General features: G+C 35.9%; 1 protein-coding gene across 26 annotated transcripts in view; it reads left to right on the top strand.

The window, feature by feature from the left end:
• The window catches only part of RIMS1 (regulating synaptic membrane exocytosis 1), a 303,442-nt gene that overhangs the window by 255,519 nt on the left and 30,697 nt on the right, over positions 1 to 17,226 (top strand). For 20 of the 26 annotated variants that reach the window (XM_061460482.1, XM_061460480.1, XM_061460507.1 and 17 more), the window contains one exon: positions 7,505 to 7,737. The exons of 5 other annotated variants lie outside the window; for them this stretch is intronic. In XM_061460482.1, coding sequence (XP_061316466.1) covers positions 7,505 to 7,737 — 233 coding nt within the window. Of the gene's footprint in view, positions 1 to 2,356; positions 2,652 to 7,504; positions 7,738 to 17,226 lie in introns of those variants that run through there. One more of the 26 variants, XM_061460503.1, reaches the window with a different exon arrangement.

Here is a 17,226-nt window from a genome sequence, read left to right as displayed (position 1 = left end):
ACAGTTAAGTTAAGCTGCTTAAAAAATGTATCCTTTTTACCACTAAACTCTGTGTTACAGATGGGAACTTGGGTTCTGAGGTCATTTATGTACAAAACCAAGGTGAAGCCAGAGTAATTAATGTTCTAACTGTTCATTATCTAAAGATAATGATTTTTTTAAATCCATCATTATAAACTGCTTTGTGTGTCATAGAGGGAGGGAGATGGAGTCTTTAATCCCTTCAGAACATCTGTATGTGAAAAATGTGCTACGGAGCACTGCTTGTGCATTTTTAATTAATTGTGCTTCCTCTGTCAAAGAAACTGTCACGTTACCAGCAGCCTTTCTTAATGATTTGAAAAAAGACTGAAATATAATTTTAATTGGTTTTTCATTTAATTATTGCAGTTGATTAAGATGAAATATAATTCATAAGTTTTTAGCATAAGAACATTAACATTTTTAACAGGCAGTACATGCTATATTTAGAATGAAGAAATGTAGGAAAATAGTTTTAGCCATGGGTCAGACCTTAGAGTAGCTCTTGCTTGCTTTATCTCATTTCAGTTTATCTTTTTTAAAAGATTTTCTGTATTTCCTTTTTGGACCTGTCTGTCCACTGTTCCATTCAGGCTTTCAGATTTTCCTCCTCTATTACCTATTTTGTGGCTATTTCCTGTTGCTATTATTTACTTCTGTAAAGGAGCAGTGAACAATCTATTTCATATCAACGATGTAGCCTTTTTACGCAGAGAGCAGTGAGATCATGGGTACATCATGCTTTGGAGGGACAGCAAGCAATGCAGTACATAGTAACAGGGAGAATAATATGCAGTTGCTGAATGTTGTACAAAGAAAGAATTAAGTTTTCTTGCTACTGAAGAAAGTTTCCTTTATTCAGTATAAGCAGAAAAAACTCAACATTTTGTAGTTGTCATACACATACACACCAGTACCATATTTTCTTGCTACAGGTTTAACATTTATGTGCTTGCTATGTTTGGTACACTTGAATTTAATAAGTACATGGCTATTTGCAGTCAAGTTTGGGTCATTTGAGCTGTCTCTTGATTGATTCCCATTAGCCTCGCCTCATCAGTGTTAGCAGTGCTTAACCTGAGCAGTGCCCTGGCAGTAACCAACTGCTTTTGTGTTGGTTTCATTTAATGATTCATGTGATCAGTTGCCTTCAGGCTGACAGTGCCATGGGTATGCACAGGCAGACACACACGCTCCTGCACACACAGACCATTGCTCTGCTATTTTCAGAGTATATAAATTAACTTGATGAAATGTTCTTGGGAAATAGTTAAAATCTGCTTATCTTTTGTAGCATACAGACTTTCTGAATAATTATTCTTTCATTTTGTGGAGAAATACTAGTTTTACAAGTTTTTTTAAAAAAACAAAACAAAACAAAACCAACAGAAATCCATCAGAGCTGTGAGACTTCCACGATTCACTGGTCAGTGTGTTACTGAGGAAGGCACTTTCACAAAAGAGGTTCTGAGCCTATATTCCAACATGGAAATTTTCTGGTCTTCTGATGTAGGACGATAAAAAGTTCTCATAGGAGACTTCTGTAATGAATCTTTCCCAACCCTTACCTTTGTGAGAGTTTACACACTGAACAAAATGGGGCTGCATCATTCCAGAGGCACATCACTGAGTAGCAATATTTTACAATATAGGAATATTGTCAAGAACAGATATAATTTACAAGATACTGAATTTCAGCTATCTTAAAACACCAATAGGATTCTAATATGGTGACTTTACACAGGAAGCAAGCTTCTTCTGATTCTAATAGCTATTTCATGGATTTAATACATGGTCGATGTGCACATTTGATCAATATGTAGTTCCAGTTGGTACAGACTGTACAAAATTATTATTTCATTGGATCAACTAACTTCCTTATGGTCTAAAAATGTCTCTTGACTAGCTAGAGAGAATTTTGATAGGGGGTATGCGTTTGTCCTTTGGTTTGTAAAGCACCATGTTTGAATTAATTTATGAAATACCATAAATTATACAGTAATTAATCTTGCAGAAAATGTTATATATCATATGTAAATATATGCCTATATTCTAAGACTGACAGAGCAATTTCTGGATAGGTAATTTAGAGTTTGGATTTATTAATTAAATTTCATATAATGCTAATAATAAGACTTAGTTTATATTTAGAAATGTAACGATCCTCTTTATAAAGGAGTGCGCATCTTCCCTTTGGTCCACAACTATTACATGTTTAGGAGGTTATTAGTATTCATGAGCTACCTCATTGCAAAAGGGTACCGTAGGAGCTATGAATTAGTACATGATTCTGCATTCAGTAGAAGAGAAAGGAAGCTTACTAGCTCATGCTGGTGAAGGCCAGGGATTCTGTTGAAAGACTCAAGTTACTGCAACTGTGCGGAAAGATATTACATTAAAACATCATCTATACGGCAAGGAATACAGGGGATTATTTATTTACTCAAGGCTTGCACTATTGGAAAAATAGATGGAGTAAAAATGAATGATCATGAAAATAAACACCTAAAGTATTTTTTTTAGAAATCATCAGTAAGTGTAAGAGAATGAAGGAAATAATGTGGTTTTAGTAATGGCTAAACACTTGATTTTTTTTCCCTATAAAGGATATACTTTCAAATATTATATAGGTGAGTTTATGGTCAAAGTTTGTTCTGGCTTCCTGTATCTAATCTTTATTTTTCAGGTGACATCTACTACTAGCATGTATTTTATGAAGCTACTGAGAAATACTGACTGTATATCTATATACCAATTTTCTCCATCCAAGTAATTTGTCTAGTAGAATTTTTTGCATCTTGAATATATTCATTAGATATCTGTATGTAATCCTAGCAAGTCCAGTAATGGAAAATAAATGTTTAGTTATGATGTTATCAGAAGGGTTAAGTGCAAAAGGATATATGTAAATTCATGTGTATCTTTTGCTTCTTTATGCTTCATAAATTAAACTCCAACTATATTGAAGAAAGTAACAGTATGAGCTAGGAGCTATTTCTCCAAGTGATAGCCAGCAAGGGGATGGAAAAATACTGTGTTCTGAGGGTACTCAATTAGATGGATTGGGAAGACTGAATATTAAACGCCTGTTCTTTTGATACTGTTGCAATTAATGTCAAATAATAAAGTAGCCCAGGGATTAGATGAATGCAAAAGAATCTTAATCTGTTTGCTTAGATATGCAAGGGGAAGTATTGGACAGCTGTAAGATTTGATCCTTAGTGCTCTCGCACTAATCCTGTTTATGGCACACTAATAGCTATTTTGTACTCGCAGTACATTAGAACATATTTCCTAGGAAAGTAGAACTTGATATTTGCAGGGTAAAAACAAGTACAAGATTAAACTGAACTCTAAAAATCTCAATCTTTATCTTTGCTAAGGTGATTCTTGTAGTTCCCTCTACCTGTCACAAAGAATGAAAACTGAAATTTATATGAGTCTTTGAAAAACAAATGTTCTATCCGTTATTCAGAAAGTATTTCATTGTCCTCAAATTAGGGCGTTAATATATCAAATATAGGATTCTGTGATCCTATCAATTCTTATTTCTCAGTTGATGGACATCATTGTCTCCTAGGATCTTATTAAATAAGAGATCAGATCATTTCAGCTCACATTTAGTAGATCATTAAATGTGAGATTAGATCATTTCAGCTCCATTTAAAAAAAAAGTGGAGACTGGCATAAAAGCATTTTAAGATTACTATCTATTATATTCATAAATACTTGAGATTCAGTAGAGCAAAGCCAGTAGTATGATAAATAATTATTCCTTTATTTGCATGGCAGATCTTATACTTTATCTGTGTAAATTATTCATTTATAGATTAGTACGTCAGCAAATATGTCAAAATACTCAAATGTCAACAGATGCTCACAACAGAAGTATTTTCAATTTCTTCCCTCTCTCTTACTAAATTATTAGTGCATAAATTCCAGAGTTCCAGAATTGACAACAAACCCATGGCTCAAAATTGGAACAAGGTGACTACAGAAAGCTTTGAGTAGCATCACAGAAATAGTCACTGAAATCCAATTCCAAGTGCTGCTGGAAAGGAATTATCCATGTGGAAAGGAATTATTCATGTCTAATCACAGTAGAAAGTAGGACTCCTGAAAATGAGGCATGTGCGATTCTGCCCCTTCAAGTATCAGGTTTTACTTTTGGTCTGCCCTTTCTTTGAAATGACAAAGAGTCCTCTAGGGAAGCAAACCAGTCAATGGCATTGCCTTCTTCCAGCCCTTTGTGCACAATTGTGAGGCCTTGTTTCCTCAGCAGAGGAGGAAAAGGGACTCGGTGCCGGAAACTAGCTGATCTAGAATGATGTTGGCAAACCCTGATATAGTGAATTAGGGATCAAGGTTTCTATATGCTACGGGGATTGTGTGACAGCAATCTAGGCTAATGGTGGAGGTTGACTGTGTATTCAGGCAGTATTATCACACTGTACATCTGATATTTAAAGTTTTCCTGATAAGTGTGCCAGTTAGTAGCATCACTTCTTCTTAAAGAGAAAACATTTCCTAAGATTCTGTGGCCATAGCCAGAATTGTGTGGTAGAGCTATGGACCAGTGTCTAGCCACAAAGGTAAACTCCAATAAATCTTGTCAAATTGTAGAAAAATATTTTTATCAGAATTTTCAGCATTAATTGTCCATCACTATTTTTTTTAAATTTCTTTGCTATTTGAAAAACAGTTATTCCTATTTGGCAATCCCAGTTCATGGCTTTTTCATGTTCCAGTGTTCATGGAGAGGTAAAGAAAGAAACCTGTGTTACTTTATGCAAAACAAACCAAAGTTTAGGTTATTGCATTCTGTGACCAACCATAAAACTATCCTCATTTAGTGATCATTGCAGCTTTAAAAAGCAGTAGTATATGTAGCTTATCAAATAAACACTCTACTATGTTAGGGACGTGACTGTATTAAAGCCAAGATATTAATTTTTATCTCCCTTAAAGAAAAAAAGGCTAAACAACTGAGACTCTGTTTTGAAAATGGGAAATATTTTAGGGCACTTTTTCTCAATTTGATACTATTTTTCAGTGAACAGAACTCATTTGCCTCACACAAAATCTCTTTCTTCGTAGCTGCATATTTGTGAAAGATGGTATTTTTATTTTGGGGTTTGGGTTTTTGTTTGTTTTTCTAATGAACAAAAAGTGCAGCTGAAATTCTTCCTAGAATGATGGAATTAGTGTGTGTGTATGCACTCATACACATGTGAGGGAGTGTGTGCTGGGGGAGATCTACAACAAAATACAAAGGAATTTTTTACATAGAAACATCAACATACATATGTCCTTTTATTTTTGCCACATAAACCTTAAAGCCAGCCACTAACGATGCAGTGGGATAGAAGAGAACAAGAGGGAACTTATAAGTTCAGTGTGCCTAAGATGGTTCACAAAAATGTATTCCTGAGTAATTCAGTGCATTACAGCACCTCCTCCTGTTTGAAGGTGGTTGCTGTTTTTTCCTTTCTGTACTTAAGAGGAGCAGATCCTAAGTGCTGCAAATAGTTAAAAGCCTATGCAGAGACTGATAATGGCCTCTCTACTAAGGTTGTCTGTCCAAGGACTTTACTTTGCAGTTTCTTCGTCAAAAAATATTGTCTATCAGCTCTTACCTATGGTCACGCATTAGTAAATCTTGGTAACTGTCAGTAAAACAATTTCAGTGTGTTATTTTCTGCTTTCCTGGATCTGTCTTTGGACAGGAGTGATTTAAACTTTAGCAGGGCCCAGTTCCATAGAAAAAACAGGATGTTAGTTCTTCTGCTATAGAAGATAGCAACATTTCTTATCTGTCTGAAACTTGTCATGACACTTCTGACCTCTGTACTTCTCATGTGGAGGAGGGGACGGGAGCAGGCCATCACATCTGCTGGGAAGGGAACCTGCTGGGAGGGACAGCAGGACTGTTGCTCAACAAATACATTCAAAATTTGACTTCAAATTACAAAACTACCAAAAAACCAAATTAAAAAAAAACTAAAATTAATATGTTGGCAGTAGGTCTACTAAGAAGTAATACAAGATCAAGTGATCCTGCCCCTCTGCTCTGCTCTCGTGAGACCTCACTTGGAGTATTGTGTGCAGTTCTGGTGTCCTCAAAATAAAAAGGACATGGAACTGTTGGAGCAAGTCCAGAGGAGGGCCACGAGGATGATCAGGGGACTGGAGCACCTCCTGTATGAAGACAGGCTGAGAAAGTTGGAGCTGTTCAGCCTGGAGAAGAGAAGGCTGCGTGGAGACCTCATAGCAGCCTTCCAGTATCTGAAGGGGGCCTATAGGGATGTTGTAGGGACTATAGTGATAGGACAAGGGGTAACGGGTTAAAACTTAAACAAGGGAAGTTTAGATTGGATATAAGGAGGAAGTTCTTTACTGTAGGGTTGGTGAGGCACTGGAATGGGTTGCCCAGGGAATTTCTGAATGCTCCGTCCCTGGGCAGTGTTCAAGGCCAGGTTGGACAGAGCCTTGGGTGACATGGTTAAGTGGAAGGTGTCCCTGCCCATGGCAGGGGGCTTGGAACTTGATGATCTTAAGGTCCTTTCCAACCCTAACTATTCTATGATTCTAATTTCCCGTTTACTAGCCCGATTTAATAACTACGTTTGAAGTGAGTCAGCCTGCAGCTTAAATTTCTGGGTCTCTGCAGAGTTGTAACTATCTTTGTATTGCCATTGGAGCTAGGGCATTGCTTGGTTGCAGTCATGTTAGGACCATGTATTGGTATGTCCTGTGTATATTTGAAATTGTTCTCTAAAGCATGTTTCAGAATACTTCATACAGCCTGTATGGCAGGAGCAGAAAATGGTTTTGTATAGAAACATTCAAAAGCAATGCGATAGCTAAAGAAAATCAAACAGAACTGCCAGAGCAATTAATCTTTGTGTCAGTCAGTGAAAATTCTAGGGGATTATTAGGGGCTTTGTCTCAAAATTATTTTGCCCTTCATACTGTGATTATTGCATTTACATTTAAAGAAGTGAGAGAGTGAAGATGTAAAAAACACTACATATTATCTCTTTCTGTGAAGTATGAAAATACAGAAGATGATATCTTCATATCTATTAGGTCTTAAGGCTTTAGTGAGCTGTGCCAATAGGATACCTACATATATTATCTTAGTCCATATTCATCTTTTTTGTCCTGAAATTGTTGGTTTATTGCTTTCTGTGTTCTGGGAATATAGACAGTAAGGCTCCACATGACTTTTAAATGTTGTGTGTCTTTCTGTCACTTTGACAAACATGGGAAAATGTTCATTTTATTTATTTCCCTAAAAGAAGTGAAGAACAAATTATAATACTGGAAATATATACTCTGAGGAGCACCAAATTAACCTTTTATTTGTGAATCAAATAAATGAAAATGTATCAAGACTTTAATTTACTGATTTAAAAAAATGCTTTTGGAAATGGTATTGCACACACAAATTAACATGTTTGTTTTTACTTTGTAACTGTAGTACATTTACTTCTAAAATGCAAGGCAGACGGATGGGGACTTCAGGGAGAATCACTAAGAGCACAAGTGTGAGTGGAGAGATGTATAAGCTGGAGCACAATGACGGGAGTCAGTCAGACACGGCTGTCGGCATGGTTGGAACAGGTGGGAAGAAAAGGCGTTCCAGCCTTAGTGCCAAAGTGGTTGCCATAGTGTCTCGAAGGAGCAGAAGCACATCTCAACTTAGCCAAACAGGTGAGTGAGACACATGCTCTTTGGAAATAGGACCTTCACCAAAAGTGGTTATTTCATCCGTGGCAACTGTGTTACATGAATAAGGATATAGATCACTCAGGAGATAGAATTTTCCAGCTGTGAATAAATTTCTAAGATATTACTTTTCTTAGACGTCTGCAAGAAACAGTATACTAATGCTTTTTAGAATATGTACCATACAAACTTTCTGTCCTGATCAATGAAAAATCTTTGTATCGCTTCAAAGCCTTGTTAGGCTTTGAAGGTAGGCATGGAAATGCAAAAAGAAGCATGTGGGTATGAACAGTAGATAATGGTTCAACTAAGAGCAGATTTTTATGTATATGGAATTTCTTCTAGCACAAGAGTTGAGTACAAACAGTGGAATTGAAATCTGAACAAATGAGTGGCAGTTGGATAACTTGGATAATAGGTTGTACCTGTAGTGGCAACAAATGTTGTCAGAAGCTTCCTCTGATTTCTTAGTTAAGATTAAATCCAATATTTTTTCTTAAAAACAACAGGGGCAATTTGGGGTCAGTGATTTCAGATAAATTAGATGACAGCATGATGCTTCATTAGGAACATAAGACTTCCAATTCTTTTTTGCGTCTTCAGAAATCTTAAAAGCTTCATATCTGCATAGCCTGAAGGAACAAAAGCTCATGCTGAAAGATACAAAAGGGGGAAAAAAACTGTTTTAAAATCCCCGTTCTGCTCCTATTGAAACCCTGTGAAGATTTTTGCTCTTGTCTTTAGTGGGAGCAGGATCTGGCCTAGGGGGCTTTTCTTACTAAAAGAAGGAAAAGAAAGAGGAAAAGCTTCAGCCTATCATAGAACGCATATGCACACATATTGCAGCAACCCTCTCACATAGTCAGGGCAATCTAAACTAAGGTAAGTAACAATATTGTTTATTTATGTCATCAACTATCTTACCCTTTTACCTTGTGTTTCTTTTGTTGCCAGATGATCAGTAGAAGTGATTCTTTCAAATGTGAAGTTTGGTCAGCGTTAACAAAAAAAGATTGTAAATAACTTTTCTACACAGGTCATTTATGAATTTTGAGCCAGAAAGAATGTTTTCATGTAGCTGGACTAAATGATAGATGTAGTAGGTGTCTTTGAAGGCCAGAACTATAACTGATAACTGTGTTGCTCAAAAATTCACCATGCAGGAAGATGGTAATTTAGATGCATCAGAATCAATGACATGCTCTTAAAGTAATCAAAAGTGTTAGTGTGCTACAGAAAGGATTTTAGGTTGGTGTTTTACTCCACTTACTATAAAGAAAATATTTTAAGTATTTTCCAGAATGTTTTCATGTTTTGATCTAGGTTTCCTTTTAACTCCTAAATGTCACTGAAATAGGAATTGCCATGACAGAGCAAATCTTTGTTTCATCTTACTCAGTAGTGCAGGTCTGACCAGGAACCAGGGCTGTATGCCTAAAAGGAAGGCACAGGGGGCTACTAAACATTTCCCTTGCATGTGGGATCTTCCCCCTCAGTGAAGTTAGTAAATAACTTAAAATCTAACCTGTGACTTTGAAACACTTTTCAGCATTAGCTGTTTAAAGCTCAGATGTTCCTATTCATCATGGAAAGATACTCTAGCTCTCCAAATTTTGCTTGGTGTAAATTTCGAAGCGCTGGGAATTTTGCAAGGAATGGCGCACCTAAAGTTATAATGAAACTCAAACAGCAAATCAAATATGAAAAGTATGATTATGTATTATTTATGATTGTAAAACAGAGTTGAGAGTGATATTTACTTTGCCTTTCCATGGCTCAGGCAAACAGTACTATCTGTGGCATAAGCAGAGCAAACAAAATGTGGCACATTTTATCACTCACGATTTTGTTAATTATGTCACAGATCAGTGAGTTGAATTAATACATTTTTTAGAGCAATATGCACATGACACTTGATAGGTTTTTTGCTGGAGAATAGATGCTCATGCTCTAAATCAGGCACCCACTTTCCTTCCTTCCTGTAGTGTACAAGAGAGAAGGAGAAATCTGAAACGGTCTAATTCATTTTAATGTGTTATGCCTAAGTATCTTAGTAATGTCTCCACTACTGAGATTTAAAACAAAAATCTGTTTTGAGAGTATAATATAAACAAGGTCCTTAAAATTGATGTTGTGAAAATCAGTTCTAATAGCCAAATTCTGAGTTTTAAAACTGGTGTGGAGGTGTACGGGCCTCCAAAAAATGGTGTCAGGTATGAACTTTTGTTATAGATCTTCAGCAACTGAAGTTATGCTGTTGACACAGAGCAGGTATTTTAAAGGAAGTATAAAAAATACAGAAATGTATGTGCAGCCTTCTTAGTTTTTCCTGTCTTTGTCAGTTTAATTTTTTTTTCCTATGATTTGCGTGACTGGAAGCCAGGTCTGCGTGACATAATACAGTCCTTTGTTTCTGAAAACTCAGAAAAGAAGAAATAGAAGAAAAGGTCAGGTATTTCTTGAAAATTGGAGCTTCCATGTTTTTGTGGAACATGTAGACCTGAAATTCTGGTTTACTACTGTCTTCAAAACTAGTAAAATTAATTTCCATCTTGCTTGTTTTCATTTGAAGAAATTGTCAATAAGGGCTGAATTTTACTTTCTGTAAGCAATTCTTGCTTTTAGCATACTGTACAAGTTTAATCATATAAAAATAGAAGTGATGTGTATGAAACTGGTACTAGGTAGCTATTATTTCTAAGATTTTATTGTCTTTTCAATTGAAAAAAGGAAGGGGGGGGGGGGTGTGTGAGCCTGTGCATGTGCATATGTCTATATATACACATGTGGACCACTTTGCATACATGGGGCAGATCCACTTGCATCTTAGATTTAGAAAGGACCAGTAATCACATTATTTTGTGTAACCTATTTCAATGCTGTTGGAAAATATTTATGCTGAATATGTGCCTTATAAGATAGTGAAAGAATTGGGCTTTGTTTTTGTGTAAATCTGCAAGGAAAAGTGTATTTTTCTGCTGCACCTTCGTTTTGATTGTGTTCAAGATTTCATCATACTTTTAATAAGTGTTCATTGAAATAATGAAATCCTTACTTACTGTACTTTGTTCATTGTGTCCACAAATTCAATAGATTTTATAGTTCATCAAAAACAGCTTGTAATCTTCTGGCAGTATTCCTAATGGAAATCCAGCTCTGCAATCACAGTTAAAAAGAAGAAAAGAAAAAGGAAAAGAAAAAAAAAAGAAGAGAGAAGCAAAGCCCTTAGAAAGACCACAGAAAAATGAAAATAGCTCCAGGCATATTCAGTAAAATTTCACTTATAATCCAACTTCTCTAGCTTTCTTTGCAAGCCTGTATTTTTGTATATAGATATATACATATATAAAAATTAAATATATAACTGCAGATTTTCTAAATAATTACAGCATCTAAACTTTAAATCATAGAATTACAGGAAAACAGATTATGATAGGAAAGCATCATCTATTGTTCTGATTTTGTGATACAGCACTTTATTGCCCTAAAGATATTCTTATATTAGTTCCCAACCACTAAGTGACTGAGGGCAGTATTGATCCCTGCATTTTGATTTGGGGTCCTGGGTTTGTTTTTAAAAGAGATAAAAACTGCTGGCATAGGAGGAAAGAATTTTGTTACAGAATTTGTACCATAAATAGAGACATAATAATACATTTCAAAGTGGATATAGGTAATGGTCACCAGTGAGATCAGTTCTGGAGAACAGAAAAAGCTCAATCTCAAATAAACAGAAGTATTCCTATTCCTAGATCCCTCTCAGGTCTCCTGGTGCATGCAGAGGTATGACTTAGGAAGGTGAAAGGCTTCCATCCTTTTACTTTCTAACCCCTGGTCAGCAGCTGGAGGTTTAGAAAGGTCATCTGCTAGTAGGAGCATGCTTCTCTTGTTCTTTTTAAGTGCTAACAGTGCTTAGCAACCATTCTGACACAACATCCTCACCATCTTTCTATCAGAGATTTGGTAGTGCCACATCTCTATGCCATACTCAGCCTGATACAGTTGTCTGCTGAGTCAGCAAGACGGATTTTTCTCTTTAAGGCAAATGGAAGGATGGCTGGCTGTGGTTTGTTTTAAAAGAAAGACTTAAAGGAATTTCATTCTTTATCCACTCCGCTTCTGATGACTTTCCTGTCAAAAGCATTGACTAAGCATTTCAAAGGAATTGCAACATAGTTTGGGAATATTTACTTAAGATCCGAAACATACTAAACAGTACAGGTAGAAAGACTGAAAATAACAGCTTTGAGATAAATATGAACAAAACTACCAGAGATGCGACTGGTGAGCCTTTTGAGACATGGGCTCTATATTTTTTTACAAATCTTAGTTCTTTGAGACTACTTCTGTTTTCCAAGATGCTCAACACCATTAATGTCAGTATTCTTACTAATTTTCGATTGATGTTGCTTGAGAAATATTAATGATCTCATGTAAGAGAAAGATGAGACTTTGAATGTATATTGTCCCCATTACTGGCTCAAAACAGTTCACCTTCTGAGACTGATCTTAAGAAGGCTTTCTCTTACAGTTTTGTTGGATAACCGAAGTTTAGGTGAATATTTAGAAAAGACAACTGCATCATTATACAAATTGTCCTCCAGTGGTGGAGAGTATGATGGTTCACTGGAAGTACTTCATGACTGTTAGCAAGCACAACTATGATGTGGTAAAAATAACAGTGCCTGGGAAACACAGAAATTAATTAGAGTAAAGCAGTCTTTCAGGCTCAGAACTACAGCATTTCAGAGTAGACACTGCTAGGAAAAAATAAATCTCAGGTTTTCATTCTCATAATCTTTGGGAATACTAGCAGAGAGAATTTTCTGTCCATCCTTGTAGTAATTTTATGATGCAGCAAGAAGTTTCATGCAGGTCTAGATAGTACAGACAGATAAAGCAGATAATAAATCAGAAGTAAAATATACTGGAGGGTAGAGGCTTTTGGGATAAGGAGGGGTTGTTTGTTTTCTTTCTTGAGAAAGCCATTGCTTCTTTTCATGATTTTATTACTTTTTCACAACCTTTTCTTACAGTGGGCTGGGTTGGTTTCTTTTTTTCCCACAAATCATTTTGATTGTCTGAGTTTCAATTATAAACAATAAAAAAGCTGCATTTCTGAGCATGATTCTTTTAACTCACAACATTTTTTTCATATCTTTTATTATGATTGTGAAAGAAATTGTGTTTATTTAAAAATTACATTTATTTGATAAGAAAGCTGAGTGGTAGAAAAAAGTTCAGAAAACTTTTCTAGCCTTCACTAAATCGTCTCTTAATTATTAGACTGAGTGGAAAGCATGAATATTAGGAAGGAATACTGGATGTCAGGAGCAAACTCGTTAGAAGGCAGGCATCAGCTGGTTTTATTAAAACAAGAGCCAGAGAGTGCTTACTGACTTTTAAGATAAAAATCATAGGCAGATCTTTTTAATATTTTAATGAGAGATAGTGTGTATGCTGATAGAATGTGCTGATGATACTGATTCAGAAAATAGGCTGGTTCCAGGTGATACAGAAGGATGGATGAACTTGAGGACCAGAATAATAGAACTCAGAAAAAATGTGATAATGCAGATTGCAAGATCATTCCTTTCAGAATGACTAATGAAAATTTCCAGATGCAGTCTGGGTTCTCTGTTATCTAGAAAAAACAGCAGGAGGAGGAAGGCATGGATATAATAAAAATCACAGGCTGAATGTAAGCTATTTGTAAGTATCTGGCCAGGGAAAAGGCAAATTCTATCCTGGGTGCATCAGGTAAGACGTTCGCTTGGAGAGCTATGAAAATGTTAACATCACTGAATGAGGCCCAGCTGACAGCTCACCTGGAATAGTGGTCACTCAGCATTCAAGAGAATGAATGCTGGACTTCTGTGGGAATTGAGACCCTGAAGGATGCTTTATTGCCTGATTTGTTCAGCCTATAAAAATGAAGGCGGAACATGGTTATGATTTTTCTGTATGAATGCAATGAGAGTAAACATCTAAAAAGCAAAAGAGTTTTTGAAGCTGAAGGGCAACACCATCAGAAACTGTGGTATAAGAATGATTATAAATTATGAATAAATCTTGTATTTGTCTTGAAATTACAGTAAAGTTTTTATCAGGAGAGAGAGACAGGTATCTTAAACCTCTCAAAGCATTTAACACACTAGGGACAAAACAGCACTTTGGGGGGGTTAATCTAATATCCCATTGCTGTGTTCATAGGATTTCTTTTCTGATGTTCTTTTCTGTTGTCATCTCCTGTTCATCCAGCTGAAATGCTACGATCTCAACTTTTCCAGTGTAGATTCAGAAAATTATCTTGAGAGTCGGAATTCCCATGAGTTTACAGCCGTGCAGTTACTCCACAGGTTTAGTTTAGTCTTCTGTAATTCACTGTGTCGTAGAGGAGAATTTTCACGCATTTGCTGGCATCGGGCGTTTTATCTCTTTGAGGATACCTACCATTTACACATGAGCTTCCTTACCTACAGATACCTCCGTTCTGTTACCTGAAATCTGCACACTTTGCAAGTATGTTTCTTAATGTTAGACTGTGTGTCCCTGACAAGTAACTGCAGCCTAGCGAAGTGCGGTGCCCTGTCCTGCAGCTCACTCATTAGCCTTGTTGTGCTGTTCAGTATTATCTCCGTGGGACTCCTTCCTACCCTGTACGGTTTGTTGTTTTTCCCAGGGCAGGCCATTAGCACTTGTTTGCGTCGTTGCGGCGATTCGTGAGGACAATGGCTCTGTTGCACAAAAAGAAGGATGGAGGGAGATTAACATTAAATGGACTTTTCTTTTCAGCCAAGCTAAAAAAAAGTCTGTAGTGCTGCAGCAGGGTTCGTTAGGGACGAAGACAGGATCTGGGCTCTAAACTTAACTGACACCCTGGCAGCAAAACGCAGTCCCCTGAAGCAAGCAAAAGCTTCATAGAGGTCCTGCATGCACTCAAATGTTTATACAGCAGGAGGGGGGAAGGAGCAAATGGATGAAGAAGAAGAATACTGCAAACAAAGAAAAAGGCCTGATTATTTTTGTAAGAGGGACTCTTTGTTCTAGTGATGATACTTAATTCCTTGAAACTGTTGAGTGAATGTAAGCGTGTTCTCTTTTATTTACCAGTGCCGTCTAGCTGAGGAATTCACTACCCTTAATAGAAACATAATTCAGTTCCAGTTACTCATCTTCCAGAAGATTTCCTAATAAGGGCTAGTATTTTCAAACACTGTCCTGCTGCTCTGCTGAGTTTGTGTTACATGTGGCTCTTCTCCTTTTCCATGAAATATAAATTTTGTCTGCCTTCTGTTATGTGGTTGGTTGACTTGTACTCAAAAGTATTCATTTGCTTTCCTATTTGCACTTTCTACCTAGATTATTTTAAACAGAGATACTACTGCAGTGATAACAGAAGTTTGGGCTATTTCCTATATATAAGTAGCACGGTGTTTAGGAGAATTTACTGCTTTCCAAACGTATAATCTTGATTTTAGCTGGCTGTGTCATATATGTCTTGTAGAACTATAATTTCAAAATATGTCAAATGTATTTAATAAGTGTAGCTTCGGTATGTTTCTGTTGTACTTTTTATGAAGTGTTTTATAGGAATACCTACTGGTAATTCTGACTGTATTTAACTGAGCTGTGTTTGAAGACAATTTTTATTTGCTTTTTTATTCGATTCACACTGTTCACAAGTTTTACTTTGTGAAGTAAAAATACTGAGTTGAAATAATATCAAAGTTATGACTGAAAAAGCAAATAGAGCGATGCCAAAGTACTACCAAGAGTGGGTAAAAAAGTCTACTTCACATTAAACATTTCTGCATAAATGCCTACCTGTAAGAGAATGTCAGCCTTAAATTTGAATTTTATTACTCTTCATATACTTCTTGCCTGATGAGGTCCACAGTTTCTGGCTTTCTTGAACTTGTGGGATTATCTAGAAAGGTTTAGAATACCTGCAGTCAGGAAGAATGCTCTCATTCTGTGGTACAGGAATGAATTCCTGTCTCACAGAAGAAAAAAGCGCCCTTTGTTTAGAGTCAGGGGATCTAGCTTAATTTTAGGAGACCTGAAATCATTTTTATTTCCTTTCCAAAGCACGCTTTTTCTTAACTAACATAAGCTTTAATCTTTGTTTGAATGAGATTGCCTGCTCAGCATGGCTCAACTCATTCAATTTTTAAGCATTCATTTGGGAGCTCAAGCTATCTAGTTTAAAACTTGAAAGAATAGAAATAAAACTGGAAAGAAATAGAAATAGCTGGATCTGCACAGGGCTTTTCCAAGTATGAAAGGTGGAGGGCAGAACTGTCTTGTCATATACAATCATCTACTCAAATGGCTGCTCAAGATGTCACAATTTTTTGGTTTTATTTTGCAGTTTCTCACGCTATGGCCTTTTTCCTGATACTTTTTTTTTTAATAACTGTAACACAGTTTCAAAGAGCAGATCAAAATATTTTGTAGAAAGAGAACTTTGAAATATGGCCAGTACATTATAGTATCTCTTACAAACCATTCATGGCATTATTTTTCTCAAGTAAGTGAAGAATTTGCAATAATGTAAAAGATATTTTTTAACCATTCTTAATTTTTCCCCTCAAACACAGAACTGAATTTTTCTTTTCACTTTTTTTTTTTTTTACAGATCATCTTTAATATTTTGTTTGCTTCAGTACAGTTACAGTCAAGACAAAGTAGGTCTTTGCATCTAAATATGGGCAGAGACTATTCTTTGAATCCAGCACAGTATTTCAAACACAAGTATCATATCTCTAAATCCATTAAGGGTGAGATATTATTTGATCCTGGATCTTTTATAAAATAGTTTTTTTTAATTAAAAAAAAAAAGAGTTTTGACTTTTTAAAATATTGAAGGTTTGTTGTTTTTTTTTCTACAGCCTTTATAAAGGTGTTTTAATCATACATTTGATGGTAAGATAGCAGTGGGCTGAGTTTAAAAAAAGTGGAGTTAGCTGCATGCAAAGATTCAGAAGCACTATTTCTTGTTTAGCAGTTTACATATGAATGTGAAGATGGGTTTTGAGGGTTTTTTCAGTGGTTTTGTTGGCTAGGAATAGAACTGCTAGCAACAGAATCCAAATGAAAAGCAGTGAGTGTAACCTAAGACAAAAAGAGGATCAAGTGTCTTTAAGGGATTTTCAAGGTTAATAATGATAATAAGGATAACAATAAAGCTTGCTGCTTTTATTGCAGCTGATGATGCTAATGTCTATAAAAAATCTTTATACATATCTATATAGAGTCTGCAATGCAGATAATGCCCCTTAGGTACCCTGAATTGTGTGTCGTAAGGAATGAAATATGCAGAACTCAAATTATGAAAAAAAATATTCCTAGGTTTATTTTTTAAAATAATTTTCAAGGTTTTTGGCAGTTCATAAGTTGGGTGAAAAATGATATGAAATCAGCTTATGGTGTCCCTCTTGAAAGGACACAATTCCGCTTGAGTATTTCCTT

Source organism: Pezoporus flaviventris, unplaced genomic scaffold (assembly GCF_033815535.1).
Source record: "Pezoporus flaviventris isolate CSIRO_AGI_PZ_B2104156 unplaced genomic scaffold, CSIRO_AGI_Pfla_v1 ptg000031l, whole genome shotgun sequence".
Taxonomy (NCBI): domain Eukaryota; kingdom Metazoa; phylum Chordata; class Aves; order Psittaciformes; family Psittacidae; genus Pezoporus; species Pezoporus flaviventris.
The sequence above is the reverse complement of the archived record's forward strand: the minus strand, read 5'-3'. Positions and strand labels throughout refer to the sequence as shown.